Source organism: Filicampus tigris, chromosome 7 (assembly GCF_054856515.1).
Source record: "Filicampus tigris isolate MCC_2025a chromosome 7, RoL_Ftig_1.0, whole genome shotgun sequence".
Lineage (NCBI taxonomy): Eukaryota > Metazoa > Chordata > Actinopteri > Syngnathiformes > Syngnathidae > Filicampus > Filicampus tigris.
In genome coordinates, this window is record NC_141223.1 from 20,180,433 (window position 1) to 20,204,522 (window position 24,090).

General features: G+C 40.1%; 1 protein-coding gene across 6 annotated transcripts in view; it reads left to right on the plus strand.

Annotated features, from left to right (window-relative positions):
• The window catches only part of LOC147145104 (muscleblind-like protein 1), a 98,467-nt gene extending 74,628 nt beyond the window's left edge, over positions 1-23,839 (plus strand). For 4 of the 6 annotated variants that reach the window (XM_086035741.1, XM_086035740.1, XM_086035745.1 and 1 more), the window contains 8 exons: positions 5,597-5,803; positions 10,297-10,536; positions 11,607-11,660; positions 13,524-13,674; positions 14,648-14,683; positions 17,292-17,383; positions 17,623-17,696; positions 18,793-23,839. In XM_086035741.1, coding sequence (XP_085891867.1) covers positions 5,597-5,803; positions 10,297-10,536; positions 11,607-11,660; positions 13,524-13,674; positions 14,648-14,683; positions 17,292-17,383; positions 17,623-17,679 — 837 coding nt within the window. In that variant the 3' untranslated portion in view covers positions 17,680-17,696; positions 18,793-23,839. The remainder of the gene's footprint in view (positions 1-5,596; positions 5,804-10,296; positions 10,537-11,606; positions 11,661-13,523; positions 13,675-14,647; positions 14,684-17,291; positions 17,384-17,622; positions 17,697-18,792) is intronic. The other 2 variants (XM_086035742.1, XM_086035743.1) reach the window with 2 other exon arrangements.
• Positions 23,840-24,090: the final 251 nt, after the last annotated feature.

A 24,090-nucleotide genomic window follows, 5' to 3' on the forward strand; every position in this document is an offset into this window, starting at 1 on the left:
ATACATGACAATTAAGTGCCCAACTTCTGCATATTTAATGGTCCCACGGGGTCCCAGTCGGTCCGAGTCAGCCAAACGCTGTCGAGAACGGACGTAACCTGTGCTTCAAATCCTTTTGATATTTCATCATTTGAAAAAAAAAAAAAAAACCTGGCTGCCTCACTTTGATCATCCCCTCAAAGTGTTTGCTTATAAAATGTAATGTTTATCTTTGATCTTAAAATTGAGTTGTGCAATCGATTGTGGATTGCTGTGACACACATCGATGCAGTGATGGCAAGGACTGTGAAAAGGCACACGGTGTGAATGAATCTAATACAACTGCATGAAAGCATTTTCTATATTTTTGCAAAACATCACAGTAAAAAGATATTCCAGAAATGGCCGTGAGCAGAGTTTTGAAAATATTTAGCAGATGATATGAATGCACTGATGAAGCCACATGACTGAGTTTCATTTCAATGACATCATGTCTGCTCCAGTCAAACCTTGAGCTATGGCTTCCTATCAGTGCACCTTGAGGGTTGCAAATCCACCTTTCAAGTGCCCCTTGCGATAAGATTTAATTCTCCCGATGCTCCTGAAGGCAGAGCTGGAAATACTACAGATTTCATGCCAGTTTTCACAATTTAATGAGAGAAGCAAGGAGTTTTTGTAAGTGGCCAGACCCTGGCTGCCGCCGATGCTCTATTACTCATTGTGTCCTGTTGGCAGCATTTCAAGGGACATCTCTTAGACTGGGGTCCAGGTCAAGAACGTGAAGGGAAAACCTGCAGCGTATTATGGCTGCCTGTTGCAGAATAACAATGGTAGAAAAAAAGATGTTTCTCATTCATATTCCAGCAGCGGCACGGTGGGCGACCGGTTAGCATGTCCGCCTCACAGTGCAGAGGTTGTAGGTTCGATTCCGGCCCCGGCCTTCGTGTGTGGAGTTTGCATGTTCTCCCCCGTGCCTGCGTGGGTTCTCTTTGGATACTCCGGTTTCCTCCCACATTCCAAAAACATGCATGGTAGGTTGATTGAACACTCTAAATTTTTAGGCCTTAGGTGTCATTGTGAGTGTGAATGTTTGTTTATCTCTGTGTGCCCTGGGATTGGCTGGCAACCAGTTCAGGGTGTCCCTCGCCTACTGCCCGGTGACAGCTGGATAGGCTCCGGCACGCCCCTGACCCTTGTGAGGATAAGTGGTATAGATAATGGATGGATGGATATTCCAGCACATTTCTCTTTTGTTTTCATCCCACCTTCCCTGTGTTACCCTTTGAAATGTGTTAGAAAGCTGCCCACGTCTTTAGTTTGCGGGTCAAAATTGACCCATGGTTTAACTCGGCCTGAAAATTCATCAAAACACTAGTTATCATTCAATATTGTTTTTCAACTTATAGCTAACTTAGTGTTTATTCATATCCATGGCCACAATGTTTTAAAATTGTATTTTTTGGCTCCACAGAAATTTTATCTTACAATGTACCACTCGTGTTTAATTACCAAAACTGTTTAAATTCACGAATTATGTTTCCTATAGTGATAAAATTTGTAATTATATTATCCACATCTTAAACAAATATTAGAGTAACTCGACTCCAAAAATTATTTTATTCATTTTTTTTTATATTTAAAATAATCAACAATAGTGACATCTGTGGTGTTAGTGCTCAAAAATTGACCCGTATAGATTTATGGAAGGATAAAGACAAAAAAGTAATTTCTTTGTCATAAAAACAACTTCATTTTAAACAGAATTGCAAATGCAAATAGAAATTAAACCATAAACTGAAAACGTGTGTGAGGGTGTGTGGGGGGGACGTGTGTGTGTGTGTGTGTGTGTGTGTGTGTGTGTGTGTGCGTTGCTTACATGCACGAATGAGAGTATGTGATGCTTATAGACGTGTGCTCCTTTCATTTCACTCAAATGCATTTCTTGCATGTGTGGCATGTGGCAATGGTTTTCCTGTCCTTGTTGGAGGGGCAGGACCGTCACCTCTTTTTCTTGTTCCCCCTGGAATCCCCTGCCTAGTTCATATGCCATCCAGCTATCACCAAACACTCTTCCCCCTTCCATGTTGGGCAGCTCAAGCAGGATCTTCTGAAGAGGTTGTGGAAACCGACTGCGCAAACGTGGACTTAATGTCTTGGGCATGCGACATAGCGTTTCTAGTAGGCCCTGGAGTCATTTTGAGGTTGTTCTCCTCTGGTGCCCTGTATTGGGTGTCTAGAGGGCTTGATGACCATGAAATGTCATATTTCCTTGACTGGAAGAACTTTCTTTCAGCATCTGTGAAATCTGGGTCCTCCTCATCAGATGTGTAGTCTTGTTCAGGGTCATACTGAACCTTGTCCTCATCCACATCCTCCTCAGCTTGGCTTTCCTCTCTGTCTTCAGTATCACTGACTGTCAAGACCAAAGATATGATCCAGCCCCTCATAAACTGTACGCCTCTTGCTCATGTAGACTACAGTTCCAACAGAACGCAACTGATAATATCTCACCCAAACCCTGCTTATATATGCCAATGTTTATATTTATTTAAAATGCTGCAAGAAAGCTTGAGTTCATGTGCGTTGAGTATGTGTGAGTGCACGTGTAACAATAATTTACGAGAATGTTAGTGTGTGTGTGTGTGCGTGTCTCCGTCTGTCTGTCTGTCTGTCTATTGTGGAGCATGTCGAGCCATATTTGATCCACAGAGCAACCCACAGCTTTTAAACAGCCAGTATTAACTGATGGGTCAAATTTGACCCACAACACCACAAATGTCACTTTTTTTTTTTAGACCTTTAGAATCTGTTAAAATGGTGAAAATTAATTTTGTTGCGTTAAAATAGTTGTGTCTGAGGATAAGATGAAGCCTCATTCCGGTACAAAAAAAGTAAATGGTACTTTTTACGTACCTAAACTTCAAAACGGGTCAATTTTGACCCCAACACAAAATAAGGGTTACTCCTGCGGATAAAAAACAATGTTAATGGAGTTTGGAAATTAAAGAAAAGTCAATGAAGGGAAAAAGGCTTTTTGTTTTTTTGACGGGATAGTATGGTATAGTTTAGGGCTGAAATGAGTCATTGAGTAATTCTGGTACCTCGGTTAAAAAAAAAAAAAAAATGCTACAGCCCTTTTTTCTGCCTCTAGTACCCGCTTATTTACACGTACACCGTCAGGGAAAAGAAGTCAGGCTAACTGCACCAATACTTGTTCATGCTATGCATGACAGTAATAGTAAAGTAACAGGCCAATTTCAAAATAAAAAATAAACATGAAATAAAATGAAATAAAAGCTTACCTTACCAAATAAGTCGCTGAATGATGTAGTGGTACACATGTTTGGGTTGTGTGCGGCCAGTGTGGTCCAGTGTGGGTTCCCACTCAGTGACGGTGTCTGTGTGTACCCTACGACTGGCTGGTGACCAGTTCAGGGTGTAGTCTGTCTGCCTTTCGCCCATTACCCTGTACATGATAAGCGGTGTGGAAGATGACACATGACCTTACCAAATAATATATGGAGATCAATGCCTTGGAAAACTTTTATTTTGAAGTTGTTCCTGGCAGTGTGTTGCGTCATAATAGCTGACTTGACTTGTCTTCCAGACTGTGTTTGGGGCATTTATATTCATATTGCCACCACAAACTGTTGCTGCCGACATCAAAAGCACTACGGCATCCTGAAATAAAGTTCAACGTTCAAGTGTGTTGTTTTAGCCAACAAAATTACAACTGTGGTTCTGATGTCACTTCATCTCATAGACCAAAATATATAGTTAGAGATTTGACAAAATCTTTTTGCCCTGAGGCTTTGCCAGCACCAATTACATCATGCACACCAACATTACCAGGGCGCATAAACGTACCATCCTACTGCAAAGCCATCTGATTACTTTGATTATTCAGTGAAATATTCAATACAATAATCGATTCTAACAAGACTTGATGGTGACAGCCCTCTATGATATAGTTCTGTATTATGGTATAGATCGGAATTGTGATAAGGTATAATACAATACATAAGGTATGCTAATGCAGACGGCACGGTAGCCAACTGGTTAGCACGTCCGCCTCACGGTTCAGAGGTCGTGGGTTCCATCCCGGCTACGGCCTCCCTGTGTGGAGTTTGCATGTTCTCCCCGTGCCTGCGTGGGTTTTCTCCGGGTACTCCGGTTTCCTCCCACATTGCAAAAACATGCATGGTAGGTTGATTGGACACTCTAAATTGCCCCTACGTGTGATTGTGAGTTTGTTTGTCTCTGTGTGACCAGCAATTAGCTGGCTACCAATTCAGGGTGTCCCCTGCCCGAAGACAGCTGGGATAGGCTCCAGCAGTCCCCGTGACCCTTGTGAGGATAAGCGGTATAGATAATGGATGGGATGAATGCTAATGCAGGGCTCCAGACTAACTTAATTTTCACGAAGAGAACAGCGGCTAAGTTATTATTTCAGGATGCGTTTTAAATCAACTTGCAAAGTCTTAACACGTCCTTTCATTTTCACTGTTTTACTGATCATTCACGGGCCCATCCCGAAAACACGAATTTCCTGCCTTTTTTCACCATGACCGTTTCATCATAAAACGAGAATTTTCAGAATTTGTGTCCTCTGGTACTTTAGATTTATTCGGGAGAAAGTAAGCAGTAATAGTCCACTTCACATTGTTTACAAGAATTATGTTACAAGAATTATGTGAAACCTGTAGAGTGATCTGTAGATAAGACCCCCCTTTTCACACACAATATTCTTCTTCCGCATACGTGTTCAAATAAATGAAAATCTAATATGATCTAAGTCTAAATTTAATACGGTACTCTAATATGTTATTTAGCCCCACTGCTCTCAAATACATTGGCCGGCCTTCTTCTTCTTTGGTATTTGCCTCCTCTCTTTTTCTTTTGGATTTAACGTCAGTTGGCAACAGCTCTTTTGTGCAATGATCGTTGATTGCCTAACTGTGCTGAAGTGTGGAGCAGAAGTGTCCGTCTCAAATTTTAGAGGCAAAATGTGAACATTTGGGGGCAGTCTGGGTCCTTGCTAATGTGTTGTATGATGATAAGGTTTGGTATAGCATGATGATAGTGCATGGAATAGTATGATATGGTTTCGTATAAAAGGTGGTATGATATGGTTTGGTTTAATGGTATGATAATACATGGTAAATGATTTTGTGTGATATATACTATAGTTTGGTATTGTATGATGATAAGGTGGTAGGGCAGGCATTGTATAATGGTTTTTAATGTTATGCTATGGCATGTTTCAAATAGAGTGATAAAGGCCTAGGGTATGGTATGGGATGGGTACCATGCTACGGTATCGTATTATGTGATATGATATGGATTGATGGTATGGTGTGGATTGATGCTGTACGATCATTGTGCTCATACACTATCGGGGTGTCCTGGCTGGTCCATCAATATTCCAGATGATTAAAGTGATCTAATTTTGACACTGAAGCTATATTCCCTACGAAAGCGGGTCGATCATCACAATATATTTTTTAAATAATTGAGGTACAAATATTAGATATTATTGCTTTAACCAGAATATAATGACTTTGCATATGATTGGAATCAATCAAATCTTTAACTTAGACCCTCTTTTTCGTTACAGCCCATGTTTTCAGTCACGCCCGGCCTGGCGACCAACGCCAACGGCGGTGCGGCCGCGGCATTCAACCCTTACCTTGGCCCCGTGTCGCCCGGCCTGATGCCTGCCGAGATCCTGCCCAGCGCCCCTGTACTGCTCACCAGCAACGCCAGCGTCCCCGTACCGGTCGCCACCGCCGCGCAAAAACTGATGAGGACGGATAGACTGGAGGTGAGATGCACAGAGGCATGTATTATGGAGATTTTGAATCATTATTATATCACATCTATCCGTTTAAAGAAAAACTCTAATAAACACAGAAGCCACTGAACATTATTTCACAGCCGAGCAAAGCGATTAGCCTTTGAAATGTGGGATGTGTCTGAATATTAAAGACACTTCCCTCAAACAGCGTCTGTGTGTAGACTTTAATTATGTATCCAGTACACAGTTTGTGTACTCTACACTACAACCATTACCATAATATGGTCATTACCCAGACTTAAGCAAAGAGGAAGTGACATTAATAAGAGTAGTTCTGTGCACACATTAGCCCAGTCCAAGCTTACCAGAATCACGGCAAAATGTGTCAAGAATCGTTCCTTTTTCCATGAAAACCAATCAGTCACATGATGAGCACCGCTCGCCTAGCTGTGTGCAGCTAATCATTAATTGGACTGTAGCTCAATCTCATCCATTATGCAGCCCCACCGGGAAACAACGGCAGCAGAAAAACGAGCTGATCGTTAGGTTGCAGGCGGGTGGTGGGCGACAAAGTTAGGATGGTTGCATTTAACATGTAACAGTGGGCGGTCAGGTAATTGATGGCGGCAGGGGGTGATGAGGAAGTCGCCGGGCAGACGACATGCAGAGCGGGGGGATTGGATCAGTGACAGGACAAAATAAATGGTGGGAGCAGACAGGGCGGAGCTAAGAGGAAAATCAATTTGGAAACCTGTTGCGGTCATCAAGGGAGGAGGCCGAGCGACGCTATCAGAAGCGGAAGACGGAGCAGGCATTGGATTTCATTGCGGAGTCAAGTGTCATACTGGAGACGAGACCAAGCTGGCAGCCTGCAGCGTTTGCAGCACAATTATCATTCACATTTCAAACTATCGCATTCTGCTATTGTTAGCATTTTCATTGAAACCCAAATAAGCAGACTAGAAAACATTTGAAGCCCAGTATGCTCATCAGAACATAGGCATGTTATTTGTTCACAGTGTGTGAAAATTATCTCCTTATATGGCCGTTCATTTAGTTGTTAACTTATAATAAATAATAATAATAAAGCCATCCATTTTCTTTAGGGCTTACCCTCATTATGGTTGCAGGTGTGCTGGATTCGATCCTGGGTGACTTTGGTCTTGAGGCAGGGTAATAATAATAATAACAATAATAATAATAATAATAATAATAATAATAATATACATCTACTTAAAAAATCTATCTGGCTCCAGATTATTCTATTTTGTGCAACCACCAGAATTTTTTTCAGTGTACCCGCATGAAATTATGCCTAGGTCTTAAGTGTTTGAACAATGCTTTTATATTTCGTCAGCTGTCAAGTGTGCTTCTCCCCCGCTAGATTGCGCCTAAATGAAATAAAGCTAATAGGCAGAAGCAAGCAGTTTTCCCCTGTTACATTATTGTGATTTCAAAGGACTTGAACCTTCCGCGTATGTTGACCCGAAAAGCACTTATCTCCCACACCCCTCTGTCGTTGCCATGGTGTCTCGGGGAATCTGGGCTCCATTCATGAGGTCTTTTAATAGTTGTGGTGCATGCGTTGAACTCCAGGTGAAGATTCTGAGTTTAGTAAACGGATTCAAATCAGCTGTTCTGGAACCAGAAACTCAGGGTTTCCTATCTCAAAGTAGATCAACTCAGACATCAGAATTATACTCAGAGTTTGATGAACCTGCTTTGTGAAATAGACCCTTGAATGGCTGAGAATCTACACAGACATAAAATAAAAACACAATTTTCAGCAAACACAGAAAAACATTTGTTTTCTGTAAGAATAACGATTCTGTAAATGTTTATTTTGGGTGTTTAAATCTCATTTCATTTTACTGTCTTGTGCATTTTATTTGATAAAAAAGACATGTATCAATAGAATATGTTTCTTAGTTCACAACAGCTTATAATAATGTTTCTTAAAATAGCAATATTATACTGTAATATTATCATTATTCATTATTTATTTCATTATTAATTACAATAAACACCTCAATAAAATCAACGACGATACTATAACATGTAAGGAGGTTTTAAGATATGCAAAGAAAACACTCATTAACAGATGTTTACTTATTTTTTTAATCAGCATGCAAGTAAACTTGTCCTTTTGCAGTCTGAATCAGCCCTTGTTTTTTTTTCTCTAGCATATAAAGCTGAAATAACTATAATAGTAACAACAATAATAAAAAATACAATAACAATAATATTAGTAAAAAGAAGACGCACAAAGTACTATAGTAATATATTTAGTAATATGTATGAATTATGAGTTAGATTCAGCAACAGTTGGAATTTTTTTCTGAAACATCAGAGCTATAAATTACAACTCTTATTGGTCAAAATTCTAACAAAAAATGAAAATATTTCAAAAACCTGATGTGCTACAAAAAGGACATTTTTGAAAACAGTGTCAAAATACCTTAAGGGCCACATAAAGCCAAAATCTGATTAAAATTAGCTGTTTTTGTTGTTGCTATTATTATTATTACTATTCATTTTTATTTTTTAATGTAAGTAATGACTTTCATCAGGCTTCCGATTGGCCAAAATGACTTGTAGCACAAATTCATCAGGAACTCAGTTTGCTAAAGATATCTTAAGAGCCAGACATATTTGACTTGCTGCTGTGCCATTCAAAATAAACAGAGCTGGAATTCCGTGGAGTGTCATACACTGCAGTCAGCGGATACGTTACACACAATTTCACTCAGTTGTGGAGAAATCTCCTATTTTAGAAGGCAAGCAGCTCTATAAAAATATTTTCCAGAACTCTCAGTCTCATTCTCTGTCTGTCTGTCTTTGCTTAAGTGTTGCCAAAGTGCGGCGCTTCCCGACTCACAAAAACTCACATGTTGCTTTTTACCTGCGAGCGGGCCTGATGCAAATGGCGAGGACGGCGGTTGCCATGGGGATGCAAATATGATTAACAGGCCCTTCATTTGCTTCCCCACCTAAGCACTCTGGGCGGGTTACAGCTCACTCTAATGCATGATTAAGCACTGTTAAGGGAGACACGCCGGTCCACGCTGGCTGCAGGGAACATCAAATTGCTCAAATTTGGCCTCATTCTCTTTTCTGACTACTCTTCTTTTTTTTTTTTAACCAGCCATATGCTGTCTACCGCTCCCTCTATCACGCGCTTGTCTCCTTGATCCCGATCTCTCTGTCCTTTACTCCAAATTCATCATCTACTCCCACGTTTCCTCTCCCTCCCTACCTCCCTCCCTCCCTCCATCGCCCACCTCGCCAACATCTGCCTGACAACAAGGCGGCCTCTTTTTTTCTCAATAAGGCCAGTTGTGGTGATGGTGGCGCTGGGAGGGGTTGAATGTGTATTACGTGTGTATATTTAGAGAGCTACGTGGAGGCCTTAACCCAACTTCTCGCTCTGATTGGCGTTTGTAGATGATTAGCCGTCATGGAGACAGACAGTTTGTGCACAAATCGCTTGATGCATGCAGACAGCAGTGCTGATAAACAGAGGGGGGGTGGGGGTTAGGATGGAGATACACACACACAGGGTGTTATGATATTAAATCTGTTTTAGTGCAATTGAGACTCAGCAGAAGCAGACTGAGCTCAAGCAGAGACGATAAGTTATTGCGGGCCTCTTAAAAGTGTCAAAATGTAATTCTAAAGGAAGAAAAAAAAAAACCTCATTTTATACCTGCGCTAACCTTGCGTGTATGTATGTGTGTGTGTGTGTGTGTGCTGGTAAATACGTCAACGTCAGGCTCCCTCTCCCTCAGCTCTCATATTTCCCATGGGCCTCACTGAGCAGCCAGGTCCTCGCTTTCCACAACCATTTGCTGCTCCCTATTGTCCCTCCGAGGAACAGCAACGCGGTCTATTTGAATAACGCTTCAACACACCTTGATGGATGAGCCCATAGAAACGAGCGGCAGTCACGCTCTGTTCTGCCTATCAATCGAGAGTAATGACGCCACCCGTCAATTGGATTGATTGTCTCTGTGTGCCTGAAGTGATCATCATCTTGTGAACAGGAGAAGCGGATTAATTAATTTCGTCAAACAGAAGTAAATGAAGCTGTGGATTACTGACGGATTGTCTCTTTGCATTTTTAGTGTTTTTTTAAAGCGGAAGTCAACCCAATCATATTTTTTTCAAGAATGTGTTCCAAGCAGGCCGACTAGTTGAAACACGGTATTCTGATTAATTTTGCGTTTGTGGAATATAAGTTAAGCAGCAAAATGCACTCGTTTTTAGCCATGTCCGGGGGCGGCCATTTTGTCTTCTGTCGACTGAAAATGACATCACAACTGCTCACAACGACCAATCACGGCTGACCTGTTCTCTGAATCGGAGCCGCGAGCCATGAGAAAAGAGCTACATAAATATAAATGAATGGTTAGATGGAGGTTGGCTCCGCAAACTGTTCCACTTTTGGGGCATTAGACTAAGGGTCCACTGTATCAAATATTGTAAAAAATGACATTGAACTATTTGTGTTTGTGCCCCAGGTATGTCGGGAGTACCAGAGGGGCAACTGCACCCGTGGCGAGAACGACTGCCGCTTCGCGCACCCGTCCGACAGCACTATGATCGACACCAACGACAACACGGTGACTGTGTGCATGGACTACATCAAGGGCCGCTGCTCCCGGGAGAAGTGCAAGTACTTCCACCCGCCCGCTCACCTACAGGCCAAAATCAAAGCGGCCCAGCATCAAGTCAACCAGGCGGCGGCCGCTGCAGCCATGGTAGGCATCCTCGCTTTTGACGATGTAGGGTAGCTACTAGACATGATGTGATGTTAGACCGGCCACTACTTGTCAGTTTCTAATTGGATGGCTTATCTATCTTTCGCGTTATCTATCAGCGGGATTTTATCAGGGCTTGACTGCAGTCTCGATTAGTATCATGTTACAAATGTGACATTTAACTTTTTAATTAACATCACTTAGTGGTCTAAGCGTGAACATGGAAACTGCCCATTCAAATTCTTAGAGTTCACATAAAGGCAGTATTAAACTGAAGTCGGGCATCCTCAACTCATTCCGTTTTTTTTAAATCAAATATCTTTTTAAAAATGAAGTTGAAAACAATCAATTTTTTGACTTGCAAGTTGTTCCGATTTTATGACGATGTCTCCCCATGGGAGGTAATGTAAAGGGAATGATTCCTTCCAAGAAAAATGATTTACTTTGTATTTTTTAGTTTAAAGTAAAGTGTAAAATGTGAAAGTTGGCTTTCCCAGATTTCACAACAAAGAAATAACAGTTTAGAGAACTCTTGTCCCTTGTATTAATCCCCAATTTAAAGATTTAAGTCAAAACAACTCAGGTAATTGTTTTGGAGGAAACAACTTACTGGCTTTGCTGTACTAAGTAACATTGACGACATAAATTTCTTACACTTTTAGGCCACAGAAATTGGTATTTTTTTTATGTATTTTTTATTTCATTGTTCATTGGTATGAACAATGAAAACAAAGTAAAATTACTCAGCAGCCCTCAAAGACACATAATAGAAAGTTGTTAATTTCAGCAAAGTACAACCAAAACAAAGTATATTCATGATATGAATGCCTGTTATCTTTTCTTTCTCACAATTACTGCTACAATGTGCATGCTCTGCTCTTGCTGTGGTTGTAAACTGCACTGCAATGATTGTTTTTTTGTTTTGTTTGTTTTTTGTTTTTCCACACCGACCCACAATGCACTGCTGCCCGCCTGCCCATGACGCACCCGCCGCTTGCTGGTTTATGTTAATGCGCTTGAACCCCATTGGCCCATTGCCATCATGTGCTCGCTGCCTGCTGCTAATTAAGACTCAGTCAGCTGTCAAATCACCAAAGCGGCCCCTCGACACGGCTTTCGACCTGGTACCTATGACCTTTTGTCTCTTGGCCTGGCATGTCGACGTTGTCTCCTCTACGTTTCATTTACATCGGCTGATGAACTGACTCAAATGGAATTCTCATACTTCCTCAAATAGTGGCTTCCACTTTAAATGACTGCCGGTATATTCCACGCACTTCCGTTGTGCGGACGGAACAATCTTAATGTCTTCCAGTCTATCTATCAGTGTTTAATAATAATATTTATTATTTATACATATCATTTATACACATTATACATTTATCATTTTCAGCATCCGATGCGATACTATGTAATTACAAACAGTGCATTGTATTTATTTGTACACCTATATTTAAGTAACTCTATAAAGTGAATTACAGAGGTGTGCATTCCGTCGGACTGACAGACGCCCGTTTTGCTGACGAATGACGAGACACTTTTTAAAAATGACGGACAGGGCCATCGACCCTAACCCCATAACAGCAATATTTGGTGTCATCCCAAATCAACATGGTTTCGGCTCTTATAAAAAAAAAACGCTGTTGCTTTTTCATCTCTTCTGGCCCGGAGGTTGATCCTCCTTAAATGTAAAGATGTTCGACCACCTTCCTTTTTTTATTCATTGGCTGCGAGAAGTCATGGGATGTTTACAGATAGGGAATTTTAGGTACTGTCTAAGTGGTTTTCAAAACAAATACTATAAAACATGGACATCATTTATTAAATATGTGGAGATACTGTCATTTGTTGATGTGTAACTTTTGTAGTCAGCCAACCATTGCTCTGCAGCCTTTTTGTTTGTTTCTTTGTTTTGTTTTTCACTTGGGTCCGTCTTTCTTTTTTGTTTTTTAGTTTTGTGCGGGGAAGGTACTGTATGTTTGTGTTTTAAATCGGAACGAAATATTGTAACCAATCTTTGTGCCACTGTGTGGCATAAATTATTTATTTTTGACACTTGCCAATTTTAGAAAGTTTTTTTTTGTTCCTTTGTGTTTGTGTGTACTTAAATTGGAAATCATAAATAAAGTTCTCAAAAAAAAAAAAGACGGATTAAGCTCTGACAGAAGTGGATTTTTGTCCGTCAGAGTAATTGTCACTAACCACGTCTGACAGTGATGGACCTATCAGTCTGTCACTGGTGGACGCCTGTTTTGCTGGCGTTTTTTGCGGGAGTAGGGTGGGGGGACGGACTTGGACTTAACTAACGAACTGACCAACTGACAATTACATTTCAATTTTTCACGAAAAATGACGGATGGCAAATATCAGACAGCAAAATTTAGTAAAATGCCTACCTCTGGCCATTTATATGAAATATAGAACATGTCAAATTGTGGAAATATTTTGTACAAATAAAGCCCATCACCACACCCCAATGTCCATAGCAGTGTTACCTAATATTTTTACATTTAAGTACTATTTTATAAAAATTGTCCCCCTCACAAATGAATGCCTCAGCACGAATGGACACCTGATATTATTATATACATTTGAGTAAAAAAATGCCCCTGGCCATTATATGAGGAAATAGTATCTTTGTATTAATCACAATGTCACATTCTCTGTTAGAAAAGAATGACAAATTACTTTACCAAATGAAAACAATATATTTAATGATACATATATGTAAAGATCAGTTCATCACCTTGTGAGTCTTTAATGCATGTGGAATGTAATTTTTGTGGCTAATATGATAATCATTTGCAATTTAGTGGTCCAGCTTTGCATCAAGACAGACGATTTGCTATTTTTATTTTCATCATGAGGAACATAATCTTACTGGTCGTCTTGCTAGCATGTCACTTGTGTAGGGTTGACTGCATCATCTAACTGTCTTCCTTCCCGAACATTTGGTCCGTAATGCTCGCTCTCGTTCCCCTCATCAGGGGCTCCCTCCCGTCCTGCCCCCTTTACCAAAGAGACCCGCACTTGAAAAAGCCAACGGTGCCACCACCATGTTCAACGCCGGTGTATTCCAGTACCAACAAGCCCTGGCCAACATGCAGTTCCAGCAGCAGGCTGCCTTCATCCCATCAGGTGAGTCCTGATCAGCAAGCGACGCACTGTGCATGCTCACTGGCTGCCAAGTCATGTGGAACGCCACTTTTCCACTAATCAATACACTATATTTCTGTTAGGTGTCGTAAACATCAGCAGAAGGGATGACAGTAATGTGACAACGTAGTAATTGAAGAAAAGACTGTTATTTAGTTATTTAAAACATATAAAATACACTGTATTTATGGAAGATATTACATCGACCCCCCACCGCCCCCCCCCCGCCATCCCTTCAAATGAAACATTATTTAATATTATTATTTTATATATATATATATATATATATATATATATATATATATATATATATATATATATATATATATATATATATATATACTGCATATGTGTGTGTTAGGGTTGTTAATTTGCGCACTGTTATATACATATACGTTATATATTACATTACATTTTAAATGATAGCTGAGTTAATTTTGTACTTTTGCACAATAGGAATGCACACTGAACAGAACTAAACTGGACTTTGAAGTTGAAGCAGGGCTTAACGTGTGATCACTTTTGAGTTGTGTGTGAATGATCAAAGGACACTAAGGGAATTCAGCTGTAACAATACATCACAGTCACAGTCTGGATCCATATATGCAAACATAAAAAGTATTGATACTGTGTCTGCATTTGGGCACGCATTTGTTTTTCAATCGCCATTGCCCTTTCAAGTCGACATTACCACTCAATCAACGTTAACTGAGAAAAACAATTGTGCATACAAGAAAAGAACAGGATTATTTAATTATGAGATTTTAAAGTAAACTTAATCAAATTAGCACATTTTGTGTGATTGCATACTAACTTCTACTACAATCATTTTGTATGGCGATGTGTTGTCACCCAGGTGAAAACCAGTCATGTCTGATTTTTACAAATGACTTCTTCATTTTTTTTGTCCCCCTCCCTTTCCACTCCACTTCCCGTTGCAATGCATGATGGGCAGGCTCCATATTGTGCATGACGCCTGCAACAAGTGTTGGTAGGTGCCAGCTTTCCTTACTGATTCTATACTGATTCTTCTGTTGTACGTTTTATGTAAAGCTGACACTCCATGTGAGACGAGATGCACACGTGCAATAGTTTATCCGAGCAAACGCGATTATTTTCTTTAACTTTTAAATCACACTTAGTCTTATGAATCCCCTTTTATGCTCTGCTGCAGGTCTGCCTGTCACCTAATGCTTGTTACAGTTTTTACGTCCCACAAGCTCGCTAACACCTCATTATGCTGCCTGGCTATAAACATGAGGGATTTTACTTTATTAATTGCCTTGAACTATCCTTTGTATAAGTAAAATACAGTGCACCCTGAAATTACTTTTTTTTTTCATTTCAATTTGTTACGTTGCAGTAAACTCAAATGAATATGTAGATACTAGGGATTTAACGATTAATCGAAAATCTGAAAAAAAAAATTCTAACCGATTAATTGAATAATCAATTCGATCGAGCCGAATCGAACTCTGACATCTCAGCACTCACAGGCCTTATACAGAAACACCTAACAAAAGACATAACATACCTGTATACGTTGGTAGAGATTTTTATGGTCTAAAGAGGTCCCACGCAAGGACATACTTCGCAAGCAAAGGGATAAGGTACAAAATGTGAACAGTTAGCTAACAAAACTATCTTGGATTACACACACAAGACAGGCTGGTCGTGTTTCTGTCAGTGAGGTGAAATGGCTGACTCCTGTGGCATTATCCATGGTATTACATGTGTTGAACCACTAGAGGGCAGAATATGAAAAGCATTCTGCACGCAATTAATGAAGTCAGCTCCGTAGAAGAGAGCTTGCAGTGAGCGCTGCATCGCCTGTTGAAAAATCTCCTGCGCAGTTGGGTAATTAGTGGCGTGTTTGAAGTGTTCTGAGGCAATTTTTGTCGTTTGCCCATTTTCGGTTGAGATTAATTTTGGCCGCCTCGTGACCACGTCACACGCATGAGGGACGATTAGTGGGTCGGACGAAAATCCACCTCCGCCCTTGCTTAGTCCAATCCTTTTTTAAAACTTGTCACCCCCCCGTCCTCTGTCCCAAAAATGGGCGTCGGAGGGACGGACTGTTCCGGACCCGGGACGGACTGCCCGGCTCTGGTGGTTATCCGGGTCATCCGCGATGTAAAACAGAAACATTGTGGGTGATCTGCGTCATGGCTAATCCGCGTTAGCAACAGAGTCGGAAAGTCCAGGCGCATTTCACAAAATTACTTAATACGATGAAAACCTCCCTTTCACAGCAGCACGGCGGTTATAAACGAGCAAATAAAAAGAAAGCACGTTGTGACTGTTGCCCGATTTCATTTTTGACATAAGGCAGTCGTGTCTGGAAGCTAGCTGTAGTTAGTCTAATGGAACCCCACACACATGACCTGTTGTGGTACGCTACCCTATTGTAACGTCTACTGTGGATTACAACCACGCACAGTGTTGCGTTTATGAACTCAAACTTCTCAGTCCTAACATAACATGACCTATTTGCCACAAGCCCTTAACGACAACACCTAACAATAAAAGACAACCTACCTAGGTCGTTAGAAGATATTCATTTTCAGTGCCGTTCCTCCTATTAATGTGTTTTTTTTTCCATTTCAGGTGCATACAATATTCTAAATTTATAAATCAAATTATGCATACTAGAGAAGCAAAACAAACTGTTTTGGATTAAGGTTAAATAAAAACACAATTAAAAATCAGTTCAAGTGTAGTTTCTTTAGTTTTCTTTAGCACAAAATTAGGGATATGTCCCTAATTTTACTCATATGATTTCATTCCCTTCTACTTAAAAAAAAGGTTTGGTGCCCAATAAAAGTGAAATATGTTTAGAAGTATTTACTTTAGTATAGGTACTAGTTTCATAGTATTAGTGCAACCCGGCATAGTGTAAAGTTTGGGGTTCCATTTTGAAATACATTAAACATTTACAGCTAAAAACATTTTAAGACCACAGTATCACCTTCAATTTCAATGACTCAATTTTCAACATGTCAGGAATACTGGTACAAGCTGCAAAGTTTAATACAAGCTGAATGTACTATCATCTTAAATGTCTTCATTATTCTTTTGTACATACTGTGCCTTAAAGGTTTCTAGCTGTGAGCTACCAACGGTCATATAAGAGCAGCTGCTTGCTGGTGCGATATGATTGACATATAACTCGACAATAACTCGAATAATCGCAACTACTGTTGGTGTGGGCTGATCTGTTTTCTGAAGCTGTGCCGTGATTGGTTCTTACATGAGCCCTGAGCAATTGTGATGTCATTTTCAGCCGACAAGTGGCAAAATGGGTGCCCCCTGAGATGGACGAAAACGGGTTGATTTTCAACATATTCTTGTCAAGAAAATTTGGGGGTTGACTTCCCTCTTTAAGTCAATAGGAGAATATGCGCAACCCCAAAAAAGAATGTAGCCTTTCCCTCCTAAGCACGCGGGACAACGTGGCCCATTCTGAATCCACTGTAAACAAAGCCATCCAGATCACTCATGTTTACAGCCTATTCATGTCCTGGCATACAAAAGATGCTGCTCATGAGCTGTGGTTGAAACGCTTGCGTGTGTTTGTGTATGATCTTTCCCTCCCCAAGTACCCATGATGCACGGTGCTACTCCGGCCACTGTGTCTGCAGCCACCACATCTGCCACAAGTGTTCCCTTTGCAACAGCCACAGCCAATCAGGTTTGCTCCTCTCTCTTTTCCTGCGCCATCCACTGGTTGTCTTGTCTCCCACATGTAGCATGTGTGTGTGCGCCTCCGGATGAATTATGAATGAAAGCATGAGGCTAAAACTGCCAACGTGTCAGCTAGTGTAATCGCTTAGATGATTGGTATGCTCCACGATGAATTTGTGAGAGTTATATAACGTGTTTCTCCGCTTCGTTTTTCCATGTCATGTTGTTTTCACTCTTTTCTTTTAGATTCCAATGATACCTGCGGATCATCTGACTAGTCACAAATACGTGACCCAGATGTAGGAGCCTCAATCACAACAGTATGTACTTATGCTTCATCCTCCAATCAAAACTGTCACCCATCATATTAAAAAACATTACTAACAAATGGTGGGAGAGAGAGAGAGAGAGAATGACAGAGCGAGATGAATAGAAAGATATGAATACATAGATATGAATAGATGGACAGGAATGGGAAATTTTAAGACTGGAATTGACTAGATTTTTTTTTTTTTTTTAACACAATGCCACAATTCATTTTGCATTTAATTTAAATATAATCCCTTTAGTGAAATTGAGGAAGATGGCAATTTTGTCGCATCTTGAGAGCCCACCAACTGTTACACAATACACAATAGAATCGAATTCTGTATTTAAATACGTTTTTACGTAGATGGAAAGTCTACTTTAAAAATATATCTGCATCATGATGATTTTATTTCGTGCAACCGCTTGACGAAATAAAATTGAGTAAATTAAACGCACCATTTTTTTCAGTGTAACGATTAGACCTAATAATTTTTGGGTGGATTTGGAATGATATGCAGGACAAAGATAGTACTTCAATAATATAAAAAATGCGTTGAATTTCATGAATAAATGTACAAAATCCACACTTAATATTGGTCTCTTGTTCAGTAGTTTTGTGCTATCCTTGAATGGCATTTTTTATTCAAGGGAGCAATTGACACTGGGGAAAAAAAATAACAGCATTTGGTAATTTTGTTGTTTCTTTAGACTCTTTTTTGTAGTGTTAGGATAGTGGACCTTTTACACATGAATTGAAAAATGTATGATCAAAAATGAAATATATTATGAGTACGTATGCGTTCATTTTGTCCAAATTTAAATAAAAAATAAATAATTGCATGAATAAATAAATTATTGCATTTTGGCATATATCTGGTTAGGCCTACTGTATGTGGCCCTCCAGTTGCACGGATGAGAAATTGTGTGTGCCCCCCCCCCCCCCCTCCAGCGTTGAAGTTGCCCATCCCTGATCTAAAATCAACTCTGACCTGTTTTCTGCATACAAAAAAAATCTCTTAGGGCAAACAACTACTGGAGAAATGCAAAGCATTGCAATAAAGTCACACGTTACAACTTGTCTTTATTTTGCATCTGACAACTTACCAGGTGGATAAGGAGCCGAGACCAGCGAATCAACGGGCAACCGAAATACAACCAGCTGAGTCCACAAGTCAACAACAAAGAGTTTGTGGAGTTTGCTCCAGTCACGTCCCGCACACCATATACAGTACATTTAAAGAGCGCCTTCTTCCTCATCTCTGCGAAGGGAGGGCACAATTACCTTTATTCACCGGGCACACTTTGAATGTGAAGCGAATAAGACGATGTACTGCATCCACTGAGGCAGAGGAGGAATCGTGGTGTCTTTTGTACGTTTGTTCATTGGTTGTCTCTCATGTGTTTACACAAAGGTGCACCTTATATTTTAGTTGAAAGAGACGAAGAAGAATCTGACTGTGTCATGAAGGTATTTATGTTACTATAAGTCAACAAAACAAAAAGGCCATACTTGTGATAATACGCCAATGGTACTGCAGTCACGCAAAGCAATTGGCTTTCCCTTTAAGGCGTCACTACTCGTCTTTGGTCCTGTAACGACCCAACACTGCTGATACGAAATCCTCAACTCTACCGCGACGAGGTCAACAAAGATGTAGAATTTGTGTTCGGTCGCCATGACAACCGCTAGCGGACGTTTGATTTGTTTTGGGGGTTTTATTTCGGGGGGTTCAGATAGGTTTGTTACTGTGTTGTGGTGTTGTGGTCGGACATGTTAAAGAATATTTGTCCGAATTTTCAGATTTTTAGCCAAAGTCTTTTTTTGCGTTGGTGTTTTTGTGGTTCAATTTAAGCGGGGTACACACATACTGACAACCAGGATGAATTTCAGCCTTTTCCTTCACTGGCAATAATTTTAATAATATTAATATAATGATATGGAATATACTCATGTAGGTTCAGCAACTGGTGGATATTTTTTTTCTGAAATGTCGTAGCCAGAGCTGGGCATTTTACAAAAAAAAAAATTGAGCGTCCATTATTCATCATCCGTCAGCAGCGTGGGTACCCTTCCGTTGTCCGTCATTGGCCTTTTTTCCTGGGGGTAAAAAAATAGTACCCGCCTATAGGCCGGTCCGCCTCAGATTGTCTTCCGTCAGCGATTCCGACTGAAAATTTCAATAGCCTTTGACTTTTTGAGGTCAAGTTGTTATGTTCGCTACCTTTCTATACGACTACATTTTCAATGTACATTTTTTCATATATACTGCTCTGCAGTTTTTGGGGCTACAACTTTTTTCACTATTATTTTTAAAGTCCCTAGCGTGAAGTTCTCAAGTTGTTTTTGCTTAGTTTGTTTACTTCGCCACTGTTCTGTTGCTTTAAATATTACTGCCTAAAATGATTGTAAAAATCATTTTGTAAAGGTTGGTCAGGAGGCTTAAAGGTTGCATCAAGTCTCCTTTCCCAAGTATCTTTAGAATTCATCCTGCAAGTACGTCAAGGTCATCTCGCTCAGATAGGAAAGGACAACAACGTTTCCAAGCAAAAACCAAAATGCAAAGAGGCAACTAACAGTTGTAGCTTATTTATTTCTTCTTCTAAAGTACTACTAGTTTTTCTTCTTTGTATTTCCCCGCAGTTTGGATGTGTTGTGGAACAATGTGGCCTGCCTCTCATACGTCAGTCTTGGTACTACAACAGACATTTGGTTTGGGGAAGACTCACGGTTGTCGGTAGCAAAGTTATGCATGTGGTATGCATGCTGTGTTGCTCACCTCAATTACACTGCAGGCTATAAGAGCAGTAAGAACATGCAGATTTTTTTTCATTTTATTTTTTTGTGGCGCTCTCACATTTTTAAACGTCGGTTAAAAATGGATATGTGTGTACCCCGCTTTAGGAATTGAGTGTAGCTCACTTGTAGTTAGTAAGTATTTAATGGATGGATAGCGCATTCAAAGTGACAAAAAACAAAGGTTACGATTGTATCCCTCATCTAAAGCCTTAGAATGTACCATCGGATCAGCACAATGCAACATGCCATTGGGAACCCTGATCCATGCCATGTCAATTGCAATTTCTTTTGTTCTATTTATCACCATTAGAACCCGTGTTTGAGTGTCTCTGCGTGGTTTCTCATCATTAACTGAAATTCTGTGTATGTACATTTTAATTTTAGTACGACTTGATTAGGGGTGTAACGTTTCACAAAAGTCACGGTTCGGTACGTACCTCTGTATGGGGGTCACGGTTCGGTACGGGTTCGGTACAGCAATAAGTCTCAAATGCATAAGACTAGTTTTTTATTTATTTATTTTTTTTTTTTTAACAGAGCGCAAGTTACAATTCAATTTGCTGTAAACCTTCCCTGTTATAAAAACACAAAATAGAATAAAAACCTGCGCATGAGGGTTGTTCATAAATAATAATAATCATAATAAGAATAAAAAGATTAAACACAGGAAAACACCCTTTCTTTTATGGATAGAATGAGGTTGCAGATAAAGTCAGGTCGCACTCAATTGCCAACTAGTAACTTTAAACTTCATTGTAAGAGTTACGGCGCAGCAGAGGACAGCGCATGCTCCACCACGGCTCTTGTAACGACTCTCGTGCGATTGTGTATGCTAATATGCTAATATGCGTCCAGGATGAAACATTGTAACAGGGCTCCAGCATGTTTAATAAACGTTTAAAGCCCGGCTCCTCGTCTAAAGCACATGGGCGCATAGATGTTGCTATGTATACGTCGATTGCTTCAGTAATTACTAATATCTTTGGCTCTGTCTGCTTTCACATCTCCAGGCTGCTTAAAAGTAGCGGGGATAAGTTGTTGGCGTTGAGTGGCTTTATTTTTTTTCGAGCCCCGGTAACTGTATCGGGGTGACAGTTCTTGTTCACCAGTCGCAGCCTTGTTGCACTCCATCCCCGCCGTACGGAAGACGAAATGTTCACGGCTGATTATACTATACATACAATACACTATACAAACGGCTGATTTGTAGAGTGCAGACGGCTTCTCTAGCGCCATGCTTTCTCCTGCACTCACCATTTTTCTTCAACATTTGTTTTGATCTATTTCTTTTCCGAACAACAAATGTGGCGTTCGCTTGGTCTCAGGCGTTGACTTCTTCTTCCCCATCAGACGTATTCGTCGTGTGACTGCGTGAACCGAACCGTGAAGCCCGTACCGAGATGGTTCGGTACGAATACAAAAACCGTTACACCACTATACTTGATGGTATAATGTTAGTATTTTATACGTTATGCGTACCGACTATATGCATATTAGTGTTCACTCCTCTAGTCACTTTGTGTTCTCTGAGCAAAGACGTTTTCTATTAGTACCTAACAGTCTGAATATAATGGAGAGGTTGAGGTGTCGCTATGGCTACTGTCGCCGGCGACAATCATTTAGTATTTTAACGATTTTAAGGTTTGTAACTAGTAATTTAATTTAATCTAATTATTTTATATATATATATATATATATATATATATATATATATATATATATATATATAAATATGGGTGTTTTAGATATGTTATTTTCTACTGTATCCATTTCAAATAATATCTATTGTTTGGATATTTTTACTCTCCTTGGAAATTGGGCCATGTTGGGAAAACAAGCTGCATATTTTTTTTCTCTGGGCGGGGTCACATGACCATGGCCACTCAGCCAATTGCAAACAAAATCGAGGAGGGCGGGGGCAAGCTCCCGAGGCGGTAAAGGTTGACTTTTTGCACTTCTGTACATAGTCAAAAAAAGAGAGAAAACATGTATATTGAGATCTTATTTTGAATAAAAAAAATGTCTATAACGACAGAGTGTTTTGTTAGGATAACCACAAAAAAAGGCTGAACAAAAAATCGCTTGCATCCAAAGGGCGCTGAGTTGTCATACTCTAACCCCGCCCCCTTTCAGGAACGGCCTCTCCTTTTATTTTTTATTTTTATTTTTATTTGAATAGTCAGCAGCTTGTAGTTTGCCCGGTAACCGTCCAGAGGACGGTGTGTGTGTGCGTGTGTGTGTGTGTGTGTGTGTGTGTGTGTGTGTGTGTGTGTGTGTGTGGAGGGGGGGGGTTCCCACTACCCACTACCCACCCCATGCACTGTCAGGCCTGTGAGGCCCAAACAACATAACACGTACTGTCTCTTTAACTGGGAGACAAATGCATGGTAACATATACACACGTTTAAAAAAACAAAACAAAAAAACACACAGTATGAAGACTAAAGAAAACATGTTCCAGATAAAGATGTATTTACAATATTCATACACTATCCATATGTAATGGAATAAGATATTTATAGAAAAAAATTATATAGAATAGTGTCTTATTTTAAAAAATGAAAAAAAAAAATCCTGAAACTACAGTATAGTCACCACTTGGAGAGACATGCAGCACATAGCTCTCACGATGTTCTTCTGTTCATGTAAAGCTGTGCTTCTTTAGAAGATGAAACCGACAGACTACAACAACATTTAGAAGATTTGGTCACCAGACCGAATCATCTCTCACCTGCGACCAGTGCGCATGCTTTGATAGAAAAAAACAAAACATTTTAGTTGTTTTTTTTGTTAGTTTGTTTCATTTTCTCTGCTTGTAGTGCTAATATGACGTATTCCGCCGTCTGCTGCTGTTTGTTTATGCTTGTTTAACTGCAGCTTGCCCTCCTCCCCGTTCCTGTGTGTCAGTCAAGGGATGAAATACTAGTCTAAAGCCATAAAATATTGAATATGAATGGAGATGAGATGAACACATTGTTTTCCCAGGGGGCCTGCATTGCTCTATTTGGTTCTTGCTGTTTGGATTTTAAAAAATGTAATAAAAAACACAAAGCAACTGCATTCGTGACTTAAATGGTGTATTTGTACAAGGACTATGGGTGATGTAATGATACATTAGTTGTTATTCATCCTAACCTGAAGCTGAGTGGTCCTCCTGTGTCAAAGGCAGTTCTTGTCCCTTTAAGGATCCACCAGGAGCCGAGAGACTGTGACACACCGTCCGGGCCACAAGATGGCGCTGCGACATTGTCAGGTTTGGTTTGCGGCACATGAGCCAGTGCCTGCAAATACATAACAGTGGATGTCATGAAATTTATTGTACTGTATTAAGTCATAATAAATGATCAGTATCAGAGAGGTATTAATGTATGTGTATTAATTTTTATTATTGTTGTTTGCGGTGGTGGAGAGCCACACTGCCTCGTTCCTAGAGTTTCTAATTATTTCTATACACAAGGGGTGCGGGGGACAACCTTTGTTTATAACTGTATTTATTAATTATCAAAGACATAGGGTGATTAATTCATCTTAGAATTAGGACAAAAATCACCAATTGACTCCTGACTGACTTGTGTGATGTCACATCTGTTGATTACGGACCTTCACAC